The 19646-nt window shown below is 41.6% G+C and overlaps 3 protein-coding genes across 3 annotated transcripts; 2 read left to right on the forward strand and 1 right to left on the reverse strand.

The window, feature by feature from the left end:
• The first annotated feature begins 9014 nt into the window (after nucleotides 1-9014).
• Nucleotides 9015-10330, forward strand: LOC130965709 (protein FAR1-RELATED SEQUENCE 5-like). Its single transcript, XM_057890466.1, has 2 exons — nucleotides 9015-10097; nucleotides 10184-10330. Exons 1-2 carry the CDS (start codon nucleotides 9015-9017, stop codon nucleotides 10328-10330), a joined length of 1230 nt encoding a protein of 409 aa, XP_057746449.1.
• Nucleotides 10331-11434: 1104 nt separating this feature from the next.
• On the reverse strand, nucleotides 11435-12847 carry LOC130965710 (uncharacterized). Its single transcript, XM_057890467.1, has 5 exons — nucleotides 12785-12847; nucleotides 12433-12698; nucleotides 12258-12354; nucleotides 11759-11953; nucleotides 11435-11656 (listed from the first exon to the last, which is right to left on the reverse strand). Exons 1-5 carry the CDS (start codon nucleotides 12845-12847, stop codon nucleotides 11435-11437), a joined length of 843 nt encoding a protein of 280 aa, XP_057746450.1.
• A 4133-nt stretch (nucleotides 12848-16980) lies between these two features.
• LOC130965711 (uncharacterized) lies at nucleotides 16981-17412 on the forward strand. Its single transcript, XM_057890468.1, has one exon. It carries the CDS (start codon nucleotides 16981-16983, stop codon nucleotides 17410-17412), a length of 432 nt encoding a protein of 143 aa, XP_057746451.1.
• The last annotated feature ends 2234 nt before the right edge of the window (nucleotides 17413-19646 follow it).

The raw sequence follows: 19646 nt of genomic DNA on the forward strand, positions 1-19646 counted from the left end.
GAATTTAATAGACCTAAGTAAACAAGAGAGATCAATATATTCAAAATTTAAAAAAATAAAAAATTTAAATATATTTTTAAATTTTTAAAAATTTAAATATTTACAAATCAAAAGATTAAACACTTATTTTTCTTTTTCTCTATTTAAATTGAATGGTTGGCCTAAAACGATGGTAAAGAGTAAAGACATTTACTATTAGAACCTTCCTTAATATGCACCCATCCCATTGATAATTTCTATGAACAAAGTCTAAACCTAACCCATTACGCAGCAGAAAGCAACAATAGAGAACATGTGCACGGCTAAGAAGAAAAAAAAAGTCACACTTCTGCCCCCAACACCAATGCTATCTTTTCTTTTTCTTTTCTTTTCAAAGTTTTGATGAAGCTCCCAATGCCATTTGGACACTTTGTAATTTGGATCTCAATGTGGTTCGATGAATCATGTAGGCCGGTTATGATAATAATATAATATGATTATGATCGTATTTCATATTGCTTTGTTTCTGCACCTTTCAAAAGGCACGTTGCACCACCTTATGTCCCCTCTCTTTCATTTTCAAATAATGCTTAGTAAAAAAAAAAGTAATTAACATTTTTAACCATTAAAATTTTGATTGTTGACAAAATTATTTATAAAAAAATTAAACTAACTTTATATTTATAAAAGATAAATTATATCTAATAAAAATATCTAATAATTAAATTTTATTAAAAAATATATTAAATATTAAAATTATTCTGGACTATCATCTTTAACATCTTGATTTTAATAAAAGAAAGAGAATATATTAGAAAATTAAAATTGTCAAGTTCTTTCTTTTTAGAAAACAAAAAGAAAATTTTTATTTTTCAAGAAATAAGAAACATTAACAACAACAACAACAAAGCATTATCCCACTAGTTGAGATCGGCTACATGAATTAAACGACGTCATTGAACTCTGTTATGTATCATGTCTACAGAGGGACCGTCTACATGTAGATCTCGTTTGACCACCTTATGGATAGTTTTCTTAAGTCTTCTTCTGCCTTTCACCATTTGTCCATCTTCCATCTCATCCACCCTCCTAATTGACTGGTGTTCTGTCGGTCTTTTTCTCACATGTCCAAACCACCTGAGACACGATTCTACCATCTTTTTCATAATGGGTGCTACTCCAACTCTCTCTCTTATATCTTCGTTCCTTATTTTATCCAATCGCGTATGACCACTCATCCATCTCAACATCTTCATTTCTGCCACACTTAGCTTATGTTCATGCTCCCTTTTGGCCGCCCAACACTCCGTACCATAAAGTATAGCCGGTCTTATAGCAGTGCGATAGAATTTGCCTTTAAGTTTTAAAGGCACTTTTTTGTTACATATAAAATCAGATGCACTCCACCATTTTGACCAACTTGCTTGGATCCTATGATTTACATCTTGTTCAATCTCTCCATTATCTTGTATGATACACCCAAGATACTTAAAACTTTTAATTTTTGTAGGATATTTTCTTTAATCTTCACCTCTATATTAGGGTTTTCCCTTTTCAGACCGAACTTACATTCCATATATTTCGTCTTACTACGGCTTATGCGTAGACCATACACTTCTAAAGCTTCTCTTCATAACTCCAACTTCTTATTTAGGTCTTCCCTTGACTCTTTCATAAGGACAATATCGTCGGTAAAAAGCATGCACCATGGCACAGGCTCTTGGACGTGCTCTATGAGTACTTCCAAGACTAATGTGAAAATGTATGGACTTAAGGATGATTCCTGGTGTAATCCTATACCAATAAGAAATTATTCTATCATACCACCTTGAGTCTTCACACTAGTTATGGCCCCATCATATATGTCGTTGACTGCACGAATATATGTGAACCTTACTCTCTTCTTTTCTAAAATCTTCCATAAGACCTTCCTTGGCACCCTATCGTACACTTTTTTCAAATCAATAAACACCATATGTAGATCCTTTTTATTACTACGATATCTCTCCATCATCCTTCTTAACAGGTATATCGCTTCGGTGGTGGATCTGCCTGGCATAAATCCAAATTGGTTCTCTATTACTTGTGCCTCTTGTCTCAATCTCCGTTCTATCACCATTTCCCATAACTTCATGGTATGGCTCATGAGTTTGATCCCTCTATAGTTTCTACAGCTTTGTATATCCCCTTTATTCTTATATATAGGTACCAAGGTGCTCTTTCTCCACTCATTAGGCATCTTCTTTGACATTAAAATCTCATTAAAAAGCTTGGTTAACCAATTGATGTCTTTTCCTCCAAGGCCCTTTCAAACCTCAATCGGGATATTATCAGGTCCTACTGCCCTGCCATTTTTCATCTGCTTCAGAGCCTCTTTTACTTTGAAGTCTCGAATCCTTCGATAGTAGTAAGAGTTTTGATCTTCTTCCGTTGTGCATAACCGACCGAGGCTCGAAAGAGTCTTATGTCCTTCATTAAATAACTCGTAGAAGTAGCTCTTCCACCTTTTATTAATCTTTTCTTCTTGAGCCAACACACCTCCATCCTTATCCTTTATGCACTTAACTTGATCCAAATCTCTTGTTCTTCTTTCACGACTCTTTGCGATTCTATATATACCTTTTTCTCCTTCTTTTGTGCCCAAAGACTGGTAGAGACCCTCATATGCTCTTGTTCTTCCGTCACTTACAGCCACTTTTGTCTCTTTCTTAACTGCCTTATATTTTTTCAATTATCTGCATTGAGGCACAAAGACAATTCTTTAAAGCACTCCCTTTTTATCTTTATCTTTTCTTGTACACTCACATTCTACTACCAAGACTCCTTGTCTCTTGGTCCTATCCCTTTAGATTCATCAAAACTTTCTTTTGCTATTCTTTTAATAACTTTTTCCATCTCCCTCCACATCTCTTCTGTGCTTTCATTCCCATCCCCACTTTGCCTCATCTCCTACCTGTCTTAGGAAGTTTCTTTGTTCCTCACCTTTCATCCGCCACCACCTCATCTTGGGTTCTTCTTATGATGTCTTTTCCTCAATCTTTGCTCAATGCGAAAATTCATGACGAGCATCCTATATTGTGTTGTTAAACTCTCTCCCGGAATAATTTTATAATTAATGCAAAATTTTTGGTCGACTCTCCTCAAAAAGAAAAAGTCGATTTAAGAGCTTGTCATGCCACTCTTATAGGTTATAAGATGTTCATCTCTCTTTTTAAAACATGTATTTGCGATGAAAAGGTCAAAAGTTGAGGAAAAATCCAAAATAGTTTTACCCTCGGCATTGATCACCCCGAAACCATGGCCTCCGTAAATACTTCCATACCCAGTCACTTCTCTTTTAACATGGCCATTTAAAACTCCTCCTAAGAAAATATTATCTCCTGACGGTATGTCTTAGACCAAACTCTCTAAATCCTCCCAAAATCTTATCTTGTGTTTTTCGTCCGAACCCACTTGCGGTGCATAGGCGCTAATCACATGAAAAGCACCTCCCTCCACCACAAGTTTGATAGAGATAATCCAATCTTCCATCCTCTTGACATCCACTATGTCCTTCTTCCGCTGCTTATCTACAATAATACCAACCTCATTCCTATTCTTTAACTTTTCTTCCGAAAGTATCCAACTCCCTAGCCTTCGCACCAATCCATTTTGTTTCTTGTAGGCACATAGTGTTAATATTCCTCCTTGTCATGGTGTCCACCACCTCTATAGATTTTTCTGTTAGAGTGCCTATGTTCCATGTCCCAAATCTCAACCTTCTGTTGCTCCGACCTTTACCTTTTACTTTGTGAACTAGCTTATTTGTCCTCGTCTGTTCACGAAAAAGTGGGAACCCTTACTCATTTAACACTAAATTCGGGCATCGATGCAGCGGCTCTTGCTCATTTGACACTGTACTCGAGCCATACAGTGTGTTGCTTCCTGGCAACGACCTAGCTTTAGCACAATAACATCTTTGATTCATGTCATGAAGATTCGACTAAATTTTTATGTTGGTTGTCGAAGACCTAACACAACTCTCCTCCTTTATCCGGATTTGGGACCGGCTATGTATCGCAAGTGTAACATAGGTGGAGTTAAGAAACATTACCAAGCAGAAAAAAATCAATAATAACATAAAATTATAAAATATGACTTGAAAAAATCAAAATATTATGATAAAATAAAATAGATCTGTTGAAGAATACTGAAATAATAACAGGTCATAACTATCTGCTTTAATCTTAAATCTACAAAAAAAAACACGTACAGAGAGAAAAGAAGAAACAGAAAAAATAAAAAGAAGAGGAAGAAGGGAAAGAAATGACAAAATGGGTCACCGCTGTCATAACAAAGAAAAGAGAAAAAAGACGAGAGAAACGAAAGCAAAGAAAAAAATAAGGAGAAGGTGAAGAGAATAAGGCGACAATAGAAAAAACTATGGCTATTACAACCGTCCAATGAGGTATTTCTCTCTGTCATAGCAAAGAAGAAAGAGAAAGAGACGAGGGAAACAAAAGCTAAAGGAAAAATAAGAAGAAGAAGAAGAAGAGAGAGCAACAATAGAGAGAACCATGGCCACTATGGCCATCTAACGAGGTCTCTCTCAGTGTGTGTCAAAGCAAAGAAAAGAGAGAAAAAGACGAGGGAAATGAAAGCAAAGGAAAAAATAAAGAGAAGGGGGAGAAGAGGGTGACGGCAGAGAGAACCATGGCTGCCACGGATCTTTCCACCCCTTGACTCTGTTCATTGATGTGGGAAATTTGCCACCAGGCCAGTCTTTGACGAAAAAGAGACTTCTTTCATGTGATGTTGGTTTTTGTGGCTGAGATTCAATTATTATTGTTATGGTCTGTCATATAATTTTTGTGGTTTTTAATCACTTTATGAATGGCTGAAACAAAACATATGGTTTAAAATTAAAAACAATAATGAAACGTCAGTGAATAAAGATTTTGTCTTATTACATGATATCTACTACTATTTTTTATTTTTGTTTAGAGAACTTTTGAATGTTAAACAATGAAAATGGGAGAGATTGAAGGGTTGAATTGAGATAGATTGAGTAATCAAGGTTGAAAATGGTAATTTAAAAATTTTGAAAAAAATTAATAAAATTAATTTTAAATTTGACTATTGAATATTTTTGTCTAATAAAATTTATCTTTCATCGATATAAAGTTAGTTTAATTTTTTATGTTTAATTTTATTAGTGGTCAAATTATTTCAATATTTTTAACTCTTAAGATCTAATTGAAGATAATATTCATCACAGGCGTCAATTCCTATCATTCCTAAGTATTTCAATAAAACGAGATAATTAATAATTTTAAAATTTTTATACTCAAAATGAGAATTAAATCTTTGATATTTTATTAAAAGAAATTAAACTCCTACACAATATACTTGTAATATTATATATTAATGTTTTATATATATTCTGCTGAAATTAATATCTACATACAAGTTATTTAATCAAATAAGTTCAATCAAGTTATTACACTCACGCATGCACATTCTTTTTCTTTTTTGTTATTTTTTTCTTTCATTATTGTCATCATCAACACCTCTTCCTCCTCCTCCTCCTCCTCTTTTTTCTCCTTCTTTTCTCATTGAAATTTCTTCTCCACCTTCTTTTTTCTCCTTCTCCTCCATCATCTTCATCATCATGATCATAATCGTTATAGTCATTGTTGTCTTCTTCTTATACGTATCAACGTTATCGTTATCGTCGTTATTGTTATCGTTATCGTATAATTTTTGTCATATTGACGACGTTGCCTGATCCAAAATTGATTTGGATGTATTTTTGTTAATAATTGAGTTATTTTTGTGTGTTATTTTCAAACTGAGTTTGTGTGTCGCAATCATTAGGTAATTTTGGTGCATTTCTGAGTTAATTGAGGTTTGTAGCAAAATTTCGGTGTGAAAACTAAGAAATTTATGTGTTATTGTTAAGAAATTTCAGTGTATTTTTATTCCGATAAGTTCTGCATAATTCAAAACTCTTATTCTTTCTCCTCCTCATCTTTTGCTGCTTCTTCTTCTTTTTCATTGTCATCATTGTCTTTTTTTCTAATTCATATTATTCTTCTTGGTTTACTCTCTTAACAAGAATAAAAAAAAGAAGAAACATATAATGCTGCAAAATTATTTAAAAGATGATGAACCTACATTCATTCAACTAAAAGAAAGAAAGAAATAAAGAACAAAAGAAGAAAAAATACTGCATTAAAGAAAATATTTTTGTACATTTGTAGCAAAATTTTGATGTAAAAATTAAGAAATTTATGCGTTATTGTTAAGAAATTTTGGTGTATTTTTATTTTTTATTTTTTATTCTAATTTCAAAGTTAATTGAGGTGCATTTCGAAAACAAGATCAGACTAAAAGTGTACCTTATTTAGATCCAAAATGCACCGAAATTAAATCTAGAATGCACCAAAATTACTTAATGATAAATTGATAACCCTTAATGCATCAAAATTACTTAATGATAACCTTCTTAAAATCTTGTGTCACAATTAAAAATTTTCAGTATCAAAATTAAGAATCTTCTGTGTAACGGTTAAAAAATTTCAGTGTTATTTCCTGATGAATTCTCCATAACTCAAAACTCATCTTCCTCCTCCTTCTTCAACATTATCATCTTCTTCTTATTTTACTCTCTTAATAAGAATAAAAAAAATCAAACAAAGAAAAAGAAGAAACACATAATGCTGCAAAATTACTAGAAAGATGATGAACCAACATTCATTCAACTAAAAGAAAGAAAGAAATAAGAAAAAAAAAAAGAAAAAATGCAACATTAAAGAAAACATTTTGTGTATTTGTAGCAAAATTTCAATATAAAAACTAAGATATTTATGTGTTATTGTTAAGAAATTTCGGGGTATTTATATTCTGATAAGTATTGCATAATTTAAAACTCTGCCTCTTTATCCTCCTCATCATTTGTTGCTTCTTCTCTTTCTTTTTCGGGGACGGATTCGGTACGCGGCTCACATTAGCGCACTGAAACGCAATTTTATTGTTTGGCGCACCGATAAGCTATGGAAGGCCGGAATAAAAATGCATGTTTTTGTTGGGTCTTTTCCATAATTTCGCACAAAATAGAGGGGTCACTTTGTTATTTTTTAAAATGAATACAGTTAACTTAATTGTTAGAATTAGTCAACTATTACTGTGGTCCTCTTCCTTCCCTTCCACTCCCCATTCACTGTGTCGCAATCGTACCCGCTTCCTCCCCTTCCCCTCCGTCGCAATCGCACCCTCCTCCTCCCCTTCCCCTCCGTCGCCTCTTCCTCCCCTTTCGCTTTGTCGCCTCTTCCTCCCCTTTCGCTTTGTCGCCTCTTCGTCCCCTTTCCCATCCGTCGTAATCGCACCGTCCCTTCCTATCTCCACCACCCAGAACGACTGAAACATCCCAACTCATCTAACTTCTTCTCCCCCCCACACAATCAGCCTCACCACCTCTGACGACCACGGTACCTGATCTGCATTGTCGGTTGGCTTCGGCAGTAGATGGCTTCGCCGTCTCCATCAATGGAAAGAAGGTACCCGTTGTATTATCACCCTTCACTAGATTTACAAATATCCCCCTTTGTCTTCGTCATAGGTTTGAAATTGTCTTTGAAGTACATCCCCCAATTTTGCGTGTTTCGCTAAATTACCGCGTTGTTGCTATTTGGCACAGGGTTGCCGGGGATGAAGATACCACTGGGGGTGAAGCAGACCATGGAGTTGGATTGGTTGAGGGCGAAGGCTTTGCAGGGTTGGAATCGTACGAGTACGATTTACAGGAAGATGAAACAGAAAACGACCATCCGGTTGAGGGCGAACGCTCTGCAGGGATGGAGTCGGACGAGAACGACTTTCAGGAAGACGATACAGAACACGACCGTCATGCAGAGGCCGATGTCGACAATGGGGATGCGATTGAATTGGAAGACGGTTTGGACGGCGCCGGAGGAATGTCTGAGAATTATGCCGAAGACGAGTTTTACGCCGTTGATTCCGGCGAGTCCATAGGTTGGATTGATTTTTTGAACTTGAGCGCGGAGGATGTTCTCTGGTTTAATTTCGCAGATTTTGACATTGCATTTGAGTTCTATCAGCAATATGCAAAGCACCATGGATTCGGCGCGAGACGTTCCAGAAGCGAAAAATGCGGCGAAGTAAGGATACGGCAGGAGTTCGTGTGCCACCGACAAGGGTTCCGATCCCCGAAGTTCTACTCGATGCCTAACCGGCAAAAGAGGCCGAGGGCCGAGACACGGTGTGGATGCCCTGCAAGGATGTTACTCCGCATGGACGATGAATCAGGACGTTGGCACGTTGCGTTCTTTTCAGACGCGCATAACCACCACGTTCTTGAGTTGCGATTTTCTTTCATGCTCCCGGGCCATCGGAGGATGAGCGAAGCGGACATCCAGCAGATGAACGACATGCGCAAAGGGGGCATTGGCGTCTCCCAAATCCACGGTTTTATGGCGAGCCTGGCCGGCGGGTAGCATAATGTCCCGTACACAACAAGGGACATGCACAATGTAAATGCGAAACAACGAAGGGAGGGTGGCCTAGATACGGAATCGTGCTTGAGGTATCTCCGAGAGTGCAAGGCAAATGATCCAGCACTGTACTACAAGGAAGTCGTTGACGGTGAGGGCGTGTTGCAACACTTGTTTTGGTGTGACGGCACCAGCCAAATTGATTACCAGGTGTTTGGAGATGTGGTTGCGTTTGATGCAACGTACAAGAAAAACGTTTACCTTTCACCTCTCGTAGTATTCTCCGGTGTGAATCACTACAACCAAACGGTTGTCTTTGCCGCTGCACTGGTGGCAGACGAGAAAGAAGAGACCTATGTCTGGCTGCTTCAGCAGTTGCAAACTTCAATGAAAGGGAAGGCTCCCGTATCCATAATAACCGACGGTGACAGACAAATGAAGTCTGCGATCGAGCAAGTTTTTCCAGAGGCTCACCATCGACTCTGCGCTTGGCATCTACTCTGAAACGCCACGAGCAACATTGGAAAGCCCAAATTCACCAGGATGTTTAGGGATTGCATGCTCGGCGACTACGAGGTCCGAACATTTCAGAGAAAGTGGTTTGAGATGGTTGAGAAATTTGGAGTGGCCGATAAAAGATGGGTACAGGACATGTACGAGAGAAGGCACAGCTGGGCCACAGCACACATACGGGGAAAGTTCTTTGCCGAATTTCGAACAACATCAAGGTGCGAGGGCTTGCACGCTGTGATATCACGGTATGTTAAGTCTCGATATAGCTACACTGAGTTTTTACGTCATTTCCATCGATGCTTGATGTTCGTCCGCGCAAAGGAGGTGGAGGCTGATTTCGAGTGCGCAAAGGGTGACCCTGTTATGACCACCAACCTGAAACAGCTGGAGCGGAGTACAGCCGACAACTACACTCGTGCGATATTCTATTTGTTTGTTCCCATTCTTGACAGGGCCTGTGCAATTAGGGTGGTTGACTCTGAAGACAACGGTTCCTATTTTATTCACACCGTCTCTCGATACGGCACTCCGGGGAAGGAGTGGCGTGTTGTTGCAATGTCTGATACGAGGGAGGTCCGATGCACGTGCATGAGAATGGAATGTTTCGGGGTCCCCTGCGAACATATAATTGCGGTGCTTGTTCTTAACAATGTTCATGAGATCCCGAGGTCTCTGATATTACCGAGATGGACCAAGGATGCAAAACTTGTGGCGGTGGAGTCGATGGGCGTGATTTGGGATTCTGTACAACTGACGCAACACTGGTGCCTGATGGATTGGTACCGAAAAGTGTGCAAGATTGCATGTCACAGCACCGAAAAGTTCCAGTTTGCAAGAGACATAGCCGTGCTGATGCTGAAGCACTTCGAGAACGAAGATGCAGGGAACAGCAGTTTTCCACACGAGGGGTCACCTACTGAGGGTGGCAGACCCCCGGCGCAAAATCCACCCAGGCGCAATACAAAGGGTAACGGTGCTCATGGTGGAAAGAAGACCCAGGGATGTTGTTTGTGCCGGGAGGTGGGACACAACAGGACGATGTGTTCGGAGCGTCACACAATGGAACCATTCAGCTCAGTTGCAGAAGACATGGATTCGATGGACACTGACATGGTGGGTTGGTCGCTCTATAGACGATGTAGTTAAGTTTTCTGCTCTGTTAAATGGATCTAATCATTTGTTTTTTACATTGGTGTCAGGTCTATGATAACCTATCCGGCGATCTGTATGCGACCGCGGAGATTCCTTCATTCCAATGCTCCGATAGTGACACGCAGGCCGGGTTTGCTAACAGCGACTTCGCTGGGACCAAGACGTCCGGGCCAATCATGTCTCTCGCCGATTGAGCAAAGGGGGCCTACAGTCGTCACCACCATGTGTTGCAACGACAGGTTGGTCGAACCCTTTGACGTTCTCCGGTAGGTTGTAGCCGCACACCGAATGTTGTCTGCATGTCAAATAGGTACAGAACTGTCTACATGTCGTCCACGTTAAAACAAGTTTTTGGTATGTTGGCTTTCCTTGGTATGTAAATGTTCTGCATGTCAAATAGGTACAGAACCGTCTACATGTCGTCCACGTTAAAACAAGTTTTTGGTATGTTGGCTTTCCTTGGTATGTAAATATTCTATAGATATCACCGTTTTTAACCAGGATTCAGGATGTGTAGGGTTTAAGTGGTGTCATGCGAATAGCTGTAAATCGACTGTCAAACCTGATGTATTATTATTCGGTCGTTGTCCACCCTTTTGTTGAACCGGACATGGTAGTTAGGGGCATTTTTACAGCCATTCTATGTTCAGTGGATATTTTGTATGTATGGTAAGTAGATATTTTGTATGTAGTTGGTAGTAACGTTCAGTGGATATTCAGATGCACGTCTCATAAAAAATCTCGTTGGAAAATGCATGTGGTTCAATCGCGACCTTGAAGTTCTTTGTAAGGGATCGTTGCTTCTGGATGTAATTTAAAACACACGCTTAAAACACCTGAAGTGAGGAGTAAAATGCACTAAATGAAGCACGGCAACAACTTCGAATCAATAAACAACCACTACTGATTAGCATTTTGAGGGTATTAACACCTCAGTGTGAAGTTTCAAAATTAAAAATGCAAAGATACAAAATGCAGGTGAAGTGAATCGGATTACATTCAAGGTTCACAGCTTAAAATAACATTCAAACTTCAAAGACACAAATTGACATACATTTCTAATATTGGCAGATCAGTCCATTTGCAATGCTACGTGCACGTTAACGACAGAAATGATAATCGTGTTTATCATCCAAAACATAAGCTAATGACGGGAAGGTAGAATTGTATTCCTAGGCCCTAATAACATATAGATTCAAGATACAGATGTATGGACATGAAGGTTGCACCACCGTACTTGACCGAGTTACTTGGATGGGGTTGGAGACGGTGGCTTGGGGTTTAGGGGACCGGAGTTCTCAATATATATGCAGCCGGTATTCTTGCGGCGCAAGCCGTTTGAAGACACAAACATGGCCGTGTCTTAGTTGGCATGCAGTTGCTAAGGCAGACCAGCCAATTCCAAAGCATCCGTTCGTCCTCCCGACATAGTGCGTATACCGAACGGTCCACGCGCCCCTCTCGTTGGTAATCGTAATTGGGCTATCCTCGCATACTCCCGGCAGAGGGGGGACATTCGGCTGGAAGTGAAGACATTTCTTTGGGTTAGATCAATAAAATAGTTGACTAGAAGAATAGGATATGAAATAGTTGCCCTTAAAAATAATTGTCGGCACACTTACGAGAAAACGGTTTGCCAGGCGGTGCATGATTGGACTTACAAAGAACGGATTGGTCGATCTGAACCCATCGGCTATGTGCCTTGACCTGGGGGCCGACGGATCGGTTATACAAGTGGAGTCCGTCCCGGGGCCGGCATGGGCCAAGTAGTTGATTTCCATTGTATGACCGTTGAAGAACATGACGTACATTGTGTTCTGAACGGCGTGATAACGGAACAGCACAAGCTACTCATCCCTTAGGCCATAGCGTGCCCGGACACCGTCCCATCCTCCATGAAGCACGATCCTCCCATTAGGTTGCATATTCCAGCCCACACGATGACGATGTCCTGTAGGCGTGGTTAGGGTCAGTGGTCACGGTAGGGACCGGCCATATTCCCGGGAGAACTGCAGCGGGAGCTACTGTAGTGGATAGTGGAAAAAAAAAGGGTTACAATGTGCCACAGATGGATGGATTGATGATTGCAGGTGGTAAAGAAATTGAAATTGGGTTCTATACCAGTGTATCAGGGTCGTTCACCAGGATTATCGCGAAGAACTGGACTGTATAGTTGCCATGTGCGGGTATTGCCGGAAGACTTCCGTTTCTCAAGTTTCTGGTGGAACGTAAAATAGCATAAAACAAACGAGTTAGCCGAGTGCATACCAATAACCCGCTAGAATGATATTGTTACCTTCCGTAGTTGATCTCGCAGTATCTTGTGTCGTGGATGGCCACACAGAAAAACTTCGGTTGGTGATACGATAGCAGCATTGAGTCACCGATTCGTAGGTGGTAGTGTTCGTAAAAGGCTCGCCAGCTTCCGGTGAATACGATTTGATGCAGATGCTCCTCCTCCACAACCCACGAGATGCTCCACGACTGACCGTTTGTTGTGATTACCTCGACGGGGTTGCTCATGTTATCCCGTACAACGTTGGAGAAGGCCACCGGCAATCTCTGCAGGAGCAAAAAATCGATATTGATGTGGGCTTGCATGCGGGCCTTGGGGTTATGTGAGTAGAACAGAAAAAGTGAAAACTTACAATTTGATTCTCCATGTTGGGGATTATGAATCTGAAGAAGCGACAATCAGCTAGCGGCGGCATGGTCATACCTCGTCTGCGATTTCTTTGATGGTTTTGGGTTCTTTACTGCCGGAAGCTGTTGAGTATCCAACAATGGCTTCCCTTCTTCGAAAAATATGCGATTTTTATTTCTTGGGTAACGTACAAACCTACGCGCGTTAAACAGGCGAAACAACTCCCGCCGTTTAAAGTTATTTTTTTTAATAAATAACACTTAAACCTGATTAGAGTGGACATTAATGGGGCATTAATATAGTTGCACTTACCAATGGCAATTACCGGATTTCAAAAAAAAAATCGATAACCACCGAATGAGCACAGGATTTAAATTTAGGCCTAATCTAGTGTTATCGTTCATTCCATTGCGTGGGTCAGTGAGTAATGACTTCGTATTGTCAGCCTGAACTTGGTGATGGATGGATGGATTGATGTATTCGAACGACGCAGATAATCACGATATTTTTTTCTTTTTGTATATTTACCGTTTTTAATTTTTCTTCCCTGAAAAAAACTTTTTTTAAATTGTTTGCACATGCTGGAAGATAACATTTTCTTTTGTGTTGGTGTTGGTCCAGAGAAACCGAGTCGACTTAAAACCCAGATCCCGTACTCGTCCAACGACCCAACATCAAATAACATAAAGGGGCCCAACATAAGTATACAATAAAAGTAATAAGAAGTATGGCCCATGATATAATCAGTCCACAAAGACTGTCCGTCAATTGCAGAATGCCCAACAATGTCACATAACATAACCATTATCAATGCATCCAACAACGAAAAAAATTGTAGTGCATGAGTAAACCAAAAAAAAAAAACGTTGTATTCCGCCCCTTCAGACGTATCTTAGTCACGCTTTCCCGTCTTGGCAGCCGACTTAGCAAGCAATGCACCACATTCCTCGTTGCATCTTCCCGTTAGCAGTGCAATTGCCATTTTTTTCCTGATGGTCTCTTCGTCCAGCTACAATGGTCAATACGGCGTTTATTAGAGACACACAGTGCAATTGCATTTTAGCTGTATGCATGCGTTAACTTACAATTGGCAACACCGCGTACGTGAACCTACGTCCCATTGCCATCCACTGCATGACCCAAATGCCAGAGTCTGTACTGCTACTGTTTTTGGGCACTCCCGGTGCGGACATGATTTCCATACTGGCAAACTCGGGAGCGGCCTTTTAGCGTAAGTTTTTATACCCGTCAGTTGCAACAATTCCATCCAGCGCAGTCAGCTGGCACATATTCAAAAACATAAAACAGATTAGCGTATTCGGATAGGACGATGATCTTATGTTCGTCGCCTACCATGCATTGTATGACACGTCTCCTTCTTGCCTTTGATTCTTTAGTTGCATTCGTGTCAAATTGATAGACTTGCTTGTCCGACAGGTCAACCACGGCCAAGAACCAGTGCTTGTCATAGTCTTCTTCTAGTGCTGGCATATAGACATGCGATCGATAGAAAAAGCCGAAATCCAGAAGAGACTCAAAATTCAGTCTGACCATGACCATAACTTGCGTACAAGAATCTTATTGGTCGGTAGCTTACAATGCGCAGGTATTCCGTCAGGTGCATGTGTTCTTCCCCGTATCGCTGTGCCAAAATTTCAGGGTGGACGCCCTCCATTACATCGGACTGGTTACTCAGGGAGTATTCAGAGGTTGAAACAAGTCACCGTCATATGTCAACGGTACAAGGTTCGTGTTAAAACAGAGAACGTTAAATCATAGTTATGCATTAAAATAAACTACGGAAGTTTGTTTTGGCCGTACCGCAAAATTCGGGTGCAAGCACCACACGGATCGAGGGTGATCTCCATCGGTTTCTCCCTCCGATGCAACCATGATCGTGATCATCTCCATTATCTGCAAGACAAATCCGACAAAAAATAAAAAATCAGACTTCACATGGAAGTAATAAACCCGGGTCAGCGGAAATAAATCCATTTATTCGAAGAGGGTACGATCGATTGCTACGTGCCTTCGGGGTTGGTTGCCGTCCGTCTAACAGGCATCCCATGTCAGAACGAGTTGCATGTTGCGACCCGATGCGTACAACGATCTCCCTGCGGTCAACAAATGGAAGATGTTACACCCTTAGGGCAATTTTAACTGCCTTCCGGCACTAATGACGCCGCACGGCATATTCAGCCGTTGATGTTCAGATACAATACTCACGTTGGGTCAGAATCATGGTCATAGACGTAACTACAGATGTCCATCGCGTGCTGAGAGATGGGCCATGCGTTGGTGGTGTTTGTTCCCTTGTTGGTCAGGTTTGAGGGGGGTCATCGCGGAATATGCTTGCAGGTGTCGGCTGTCCGTCCGTGGCTGCTTTCAGGCCTCGATGAGCTCTCGTCGGATGACGTCATTGTGTTAAAGGGAAAAATGCCTTTTATGTTTTGCATTGGCTGCAGTCCATTACGTCCTGTCGGGTTGTCTGCATTGTTGGTCCGTTCGGAGGATATAGTCCCTCGGTTACCCCCGTATACCTTTTCCTTGAATCGATTGAAGAAGTTAGCAGCCATGCTACCCTTCGGGTTATTTTCATCGACGTTCGTATTTGACCTGCACATCTTTGGGTACATGGCCCGTTTCGAATTGTCGTCTTCATCGTAAACAGACATTTGGACGTCTCCGCCGCTGCTTATTATCGACGACTGATGAAGTCTCTTCTTCATCGTTCCTGGAAACATCAACTGTCTACGGTTGGGAATCGAGGTGCGTGACATCGGGTTGTGCATGTGTACCCTTTCGGTGACAGGTTGTCTCTGCTTCTCAATCCGGTTTTCATCGGACGTTGCGTTGACTTTATCCGCATGTTCCTTTAGCCTCTGGGTGATAGGCTCTCTGAGACCGCCCACCAACAGCCGAATCGTCACCAATTCCGCTTCGACCCTGTCCATTCGGCGTTGCGTGCTCTTCAATTGAAAATCATAACAGATCTGTCAGATGGTTTGATTTACCGATTCAGTTAGAGCGGAAAGTGAGACGAGTGTTACCAACCTTTGTGTTCTCGAGCACCTCTCTCATTATTTCCAGCAACGCGTCGTTTGGAGTGGTGTCGATGGGGCCCGGTGTTATCTGGTCCTCCTAGCATTGGGTGCTTGTTAGTTCGTTCGGGTATACTACTAACTCAGAAGAATCGGGAGTAGAATAATCATAACAACCAAAAATAAATAAATAAATAAACAAAAAACGGTTGATGCACCGCAACCGTACCTGGGCCGTCTCGTGGTTGACGTTGTTGGATGCAGTGGGTGTCCCATTCTCTGCCATTGTTGGTTGCAGTATCAGTCGTCGGCGTCCGATGAGTTGGTCCGCGTTGGTTGTACGTGGATATGGTTGTGTTTTGAGATGGTTTGATTTGTGAAGATATTTGACTAGGCTAGCTGTTGGCCGGTCAAAAAGTTGGGTCTGCAAACACCTTTCTTGGAGTCTGAAGACGGTCAACTCCATTCAGGCAGGATGCATCACATGCGTTTAGAATTGCACCGGTTAGGCAACCACGGGTGCCGTCCAATATTCAAGCCCTTGCAAAGTGCTTCCTAAGATAGCAAAAGGTGACCTGCCATAGCATGAGGGGGCATGAGGTCAGTTTTGCTATACACTTCTTTAGTTTTGCTACAGTGTAGCGCTCAGACGCGCAGTTGTGCATCATGATGGGTATGTCAATCACGTCATATGAAAAAACGTTAATGCCCCTTAAATACAGAAACATATAAAACAACTTATTAATCAATATCCTTTAACAACAACGAATAACAAGAGATTACTTGACAGTAAGATAATTACATATGAATTAGTATTTTCGAAATTTTTCATATAGAAAGATTATAACATGCAGAGAAAACGCGTCACATATTTAATGTTGATGGTTTGGATCGTCAGCTAACAACTACATGGTTTAAGATGCATCCGGCCCGCGGTTGGGGGCTATAATTGACCGTTCTGTGCCAAGTTGGCGTCACATGTGTCAGTCAACAAGAAGGCCGTTGGGATGCGAACACATGATGGCATTAGCAGAGAGGTGAATATGAAACCTCGTTGCGCACGGCAATTTCAAAAGCCAGTGTTTTACTCCCCTCGTGAACTATTGAACACACAATGCAGGGATCCTCTTCCATAAGCTCGTCCTCCGTCGATGCACCGATGCCTCGATGTCACTGTGGCGTGAGGTCGCCAATCAGAACCGCTTGGAAATGTGACTATCCGGGCAGAAGATTTTACGGATGTTCTGGGTACGGAACCAGCAGGAAATGCTCGTTCTTTCAGTGGTACGATCCAGAGCCCCCGCCTCGTTACTTCGACGTCATTCGCAGGTTGCTAGAAACGAACGAGGGCATTAGAAGCGAGAACACGGAGTTGAAGAAGACAAGACAGGAACTCCTGGACGAGCTGCGTTCTTTGCAACATAGTTTGTATGAAACAAGGGCAGATCTGGAGGCCGCCATTTCAGCATCTACGGCCATGGAAGACAACATGCTTGCGAGTGTCGCGACGACGAGGAGGCGAGGTGTTCTGATCACCGTGCTGATATCCGCGATCATTTTGTTGGTTTTTTTACCGGTGAAGATCGTTTGATGAGAATTTTTATTTGTAATTTATTTTTTTTTTGGTATTCACGACTGGAAAACATGACTAGTTCAATGGATTTGATTAGCCCTAATTGTTGCGTGGATTTGATTGCACTGGTACTATCTTTTCAATCTAATAAGATAATTTTCATTTCGCATATTCATTCTACCAAGTATAATAAAACATGATACACATCAATCCATTTGAAAAACATATTTTAAGCATGCCCGGAATACAAACAACGATACAACTGGTCCACATGTCTTCGCGACGGATTTACACACCGAGTGCCTACCGCTTATGTGATCGAATCACAATAGCGGCCGCTCTATTAGGGAACTAGACAACCCACTCCCACAGTTATAACGCGCTGAAGGTTCATGTCACTCGGCCACTCAGCATTGAATGCGGTGACTCTGTGTCGGTTAAGTAAATTAATCTGAACCAACAAAATCTTCGTCAGAAAACCACCGTTAGCACCTCTTGCCCGTTTGTGGTTGTTTTCGCGCACTGTGATCATACGATCACCCATGATCGTCACAGGATTCCATGGAACGCCGTACTGACCGGCAACTCTTCGCTTGATGAACGGGACGACGCACATGGATTCCAAGTCAATCTTGCACCATATGGTCGATAGTCCTCGGTGCGGGGATCGTTCATAGCCGACCAGGTGTGGGATGCCGTCGAGCACACGTAGTGCCTGCACGTGCTGAATTAAGTTACGGTTTATCCTTATCTTGCTCAGAATAAATGTGTCTGCATCCAACACTACCACATGCGTTGCAATCGTCAAACCACGTCCACCCCAGTTTACCCACACGGCCTTACCAAGGTGAAAAGCTGCGCCCTCGTCAAGGTGAGTGAGACGTTGATCGTTTATGTACGCGTGTTTCCAGCTTCCTTCTGCCGAATTGAAAACATTGCAGTGCAAAAACCTGTCTAGGACGTGCCTCTTTGACATATGGACGACGCAGTAATTGTCAGTTCCCGCCCGGTATCCAAACGCGTATCCGATGATGGCTTGTTTAAGTAGTTTGTCGGCCGGATCGTCGAGTTGACGAGCGATTCGCACCAGCGGGTTCCATAACAGGAGCCTCAAATCAGGACCATTCGTGCTATACTGGACGCAGATCACACCGCAATCGGAGCCGATAACATTCCACCATCTGCGTGGACCCAGTTGTTGCGCGGCTACTCTTCCTCCGCCTACACAGTCCACAATGCAAAAAGCCTGGGTTGAACCGTACCTCTCCGGGTCACCAATCTGGAGCAACACATTACGGTATTTTCCAATGTTTGTGAGGGTGTTGTCTTTCCTAAATCTCTCGAAAGACAGTCGGACACGCCAGGTTGTGCTTGCGGTTCTGCATCTCACCGCCGTCTTCGGGTCAGTTCGAGTGAAAATCTCCATCAAGAGATCGTCTGGAAGGATCTGCTCCCCCATATTAGCCAACGAATCCGGAAATTAATTTTCCATACTCAAGTTGCTTTTCTTTTCCTATTTATTTTTTTTCCTTCAATGCCGTGTGTTAGACTAGCCACAACAATGGCAATCGAGTAGATGGAAGCGTATATTATACAGTTTCCACATTTGCTGTATTATATAGTTGTTGAGCGCGTTGCGTTGGGCAACGTGGTTATTCTGACTATCTTGTTCCGCGGGCCGTCTGGAGCAGTCACTCACATCACATCAAGAGACGTCAATTCCCCTTAAATAAAATAAAATATTAAACATCGTTTTTCAAAAAATATCGTGATATTAGGTGACAATAAATTCGATTTATTCTAAATTCAAAGAAGATGAAACGGAAGAGTCCTGCCACAATACCGAGGAAAGCTTTTTTAAATTTTTGTCCGCGGTTCTGGGTCAGCAGACCGCCCCGAACCAACTCAATAGCAGTGCTCCGCCCGAATCCAATAAAGTTCCCGCACCCGCTCCAGATGAGGCCCGACTGTGAACCATATGTTTGCTCGTCGTCCTCCTACACGCTGTGTTATCCCATTACTGTCGCTTCTTCGGCTCACCTTGGTTTGATGCATTATAAGAGGAGGATTTGGGAATTGATGGGTGGGGCTGTATGATCTGGATAGTGTTAACGGCTTATCCAATGAACGAAATAATGAATATATATAGGGCAATGCTACGGTGAAGAACATCATTTTTTTCTACACATGCAGGAATTTTGTTGGTTTTGTTGTTATACTGCCATGTGTTCAATCGAAGAGACAGTTCTTGC

This window comes from Arachis stenosperma, chromosome 3 (genome assembly GCF_014773155.1).
Source record: "Arachis stenosperma cultivar V10309 chromosome 3, arast.V10309.gnm1.PFL2, whole genome shotgun sequence".
In the NCBI taxonomy this organism is placed as follows: domain Eukaryota; kingdom Viridiplantae; phylum Streptophyta; class Magnoliopsida; order Fabales; family Fabaceae; genus Arachis; species Arachis stenosperma.

Excerpts from the sequence above, each read along its gene's own strand:
- LOC130965709 (XM_057890466.1), top strand. The coding sequence starts at position 9,015 with ATGTTTAGGGATTGCATGCTCGGCGACTACGAGGTCCGAACATTTCAG. Across the intron at positions 10,098-10,183 it reads ATTCGATGGACACTGACATG|GTCTATGATAACCTATCCGG; the intron begins GTGGGTTGGTCG and ends CATTGGTGTCAG.
- LOC130965710 (XM_057890467.1), bottom strand. The coding sequence starts at position 12,847 with ATGCCGCCGCTAGCTGATTGTCGCTTCTTCAGATTCATAATCCCCAAC. Across the intron at positions 12,699-12,784 it reads CCAACATGGAGAATCAAATT|AGATTGCCGGTGGCCTTCTC; the intron begins GTAAGTTTTCAC and ends TTGCTCCTGCAG. Across the intron at positions 12,355-12,432 it reads TGCGAGATCAACTACGGAAG|AAACTTGAGAAACGGAAGTC; the intron begins GTAACAATATCA and ends ACGTTCCACCAG.
- LOC130965711 (XM_057890468.1), top strand. The coding sequence starts at position 16,981 with ATGCCTCGATGTCACTGTGGCGTGAGGTCGCCAATCAGAACCGCTTGG.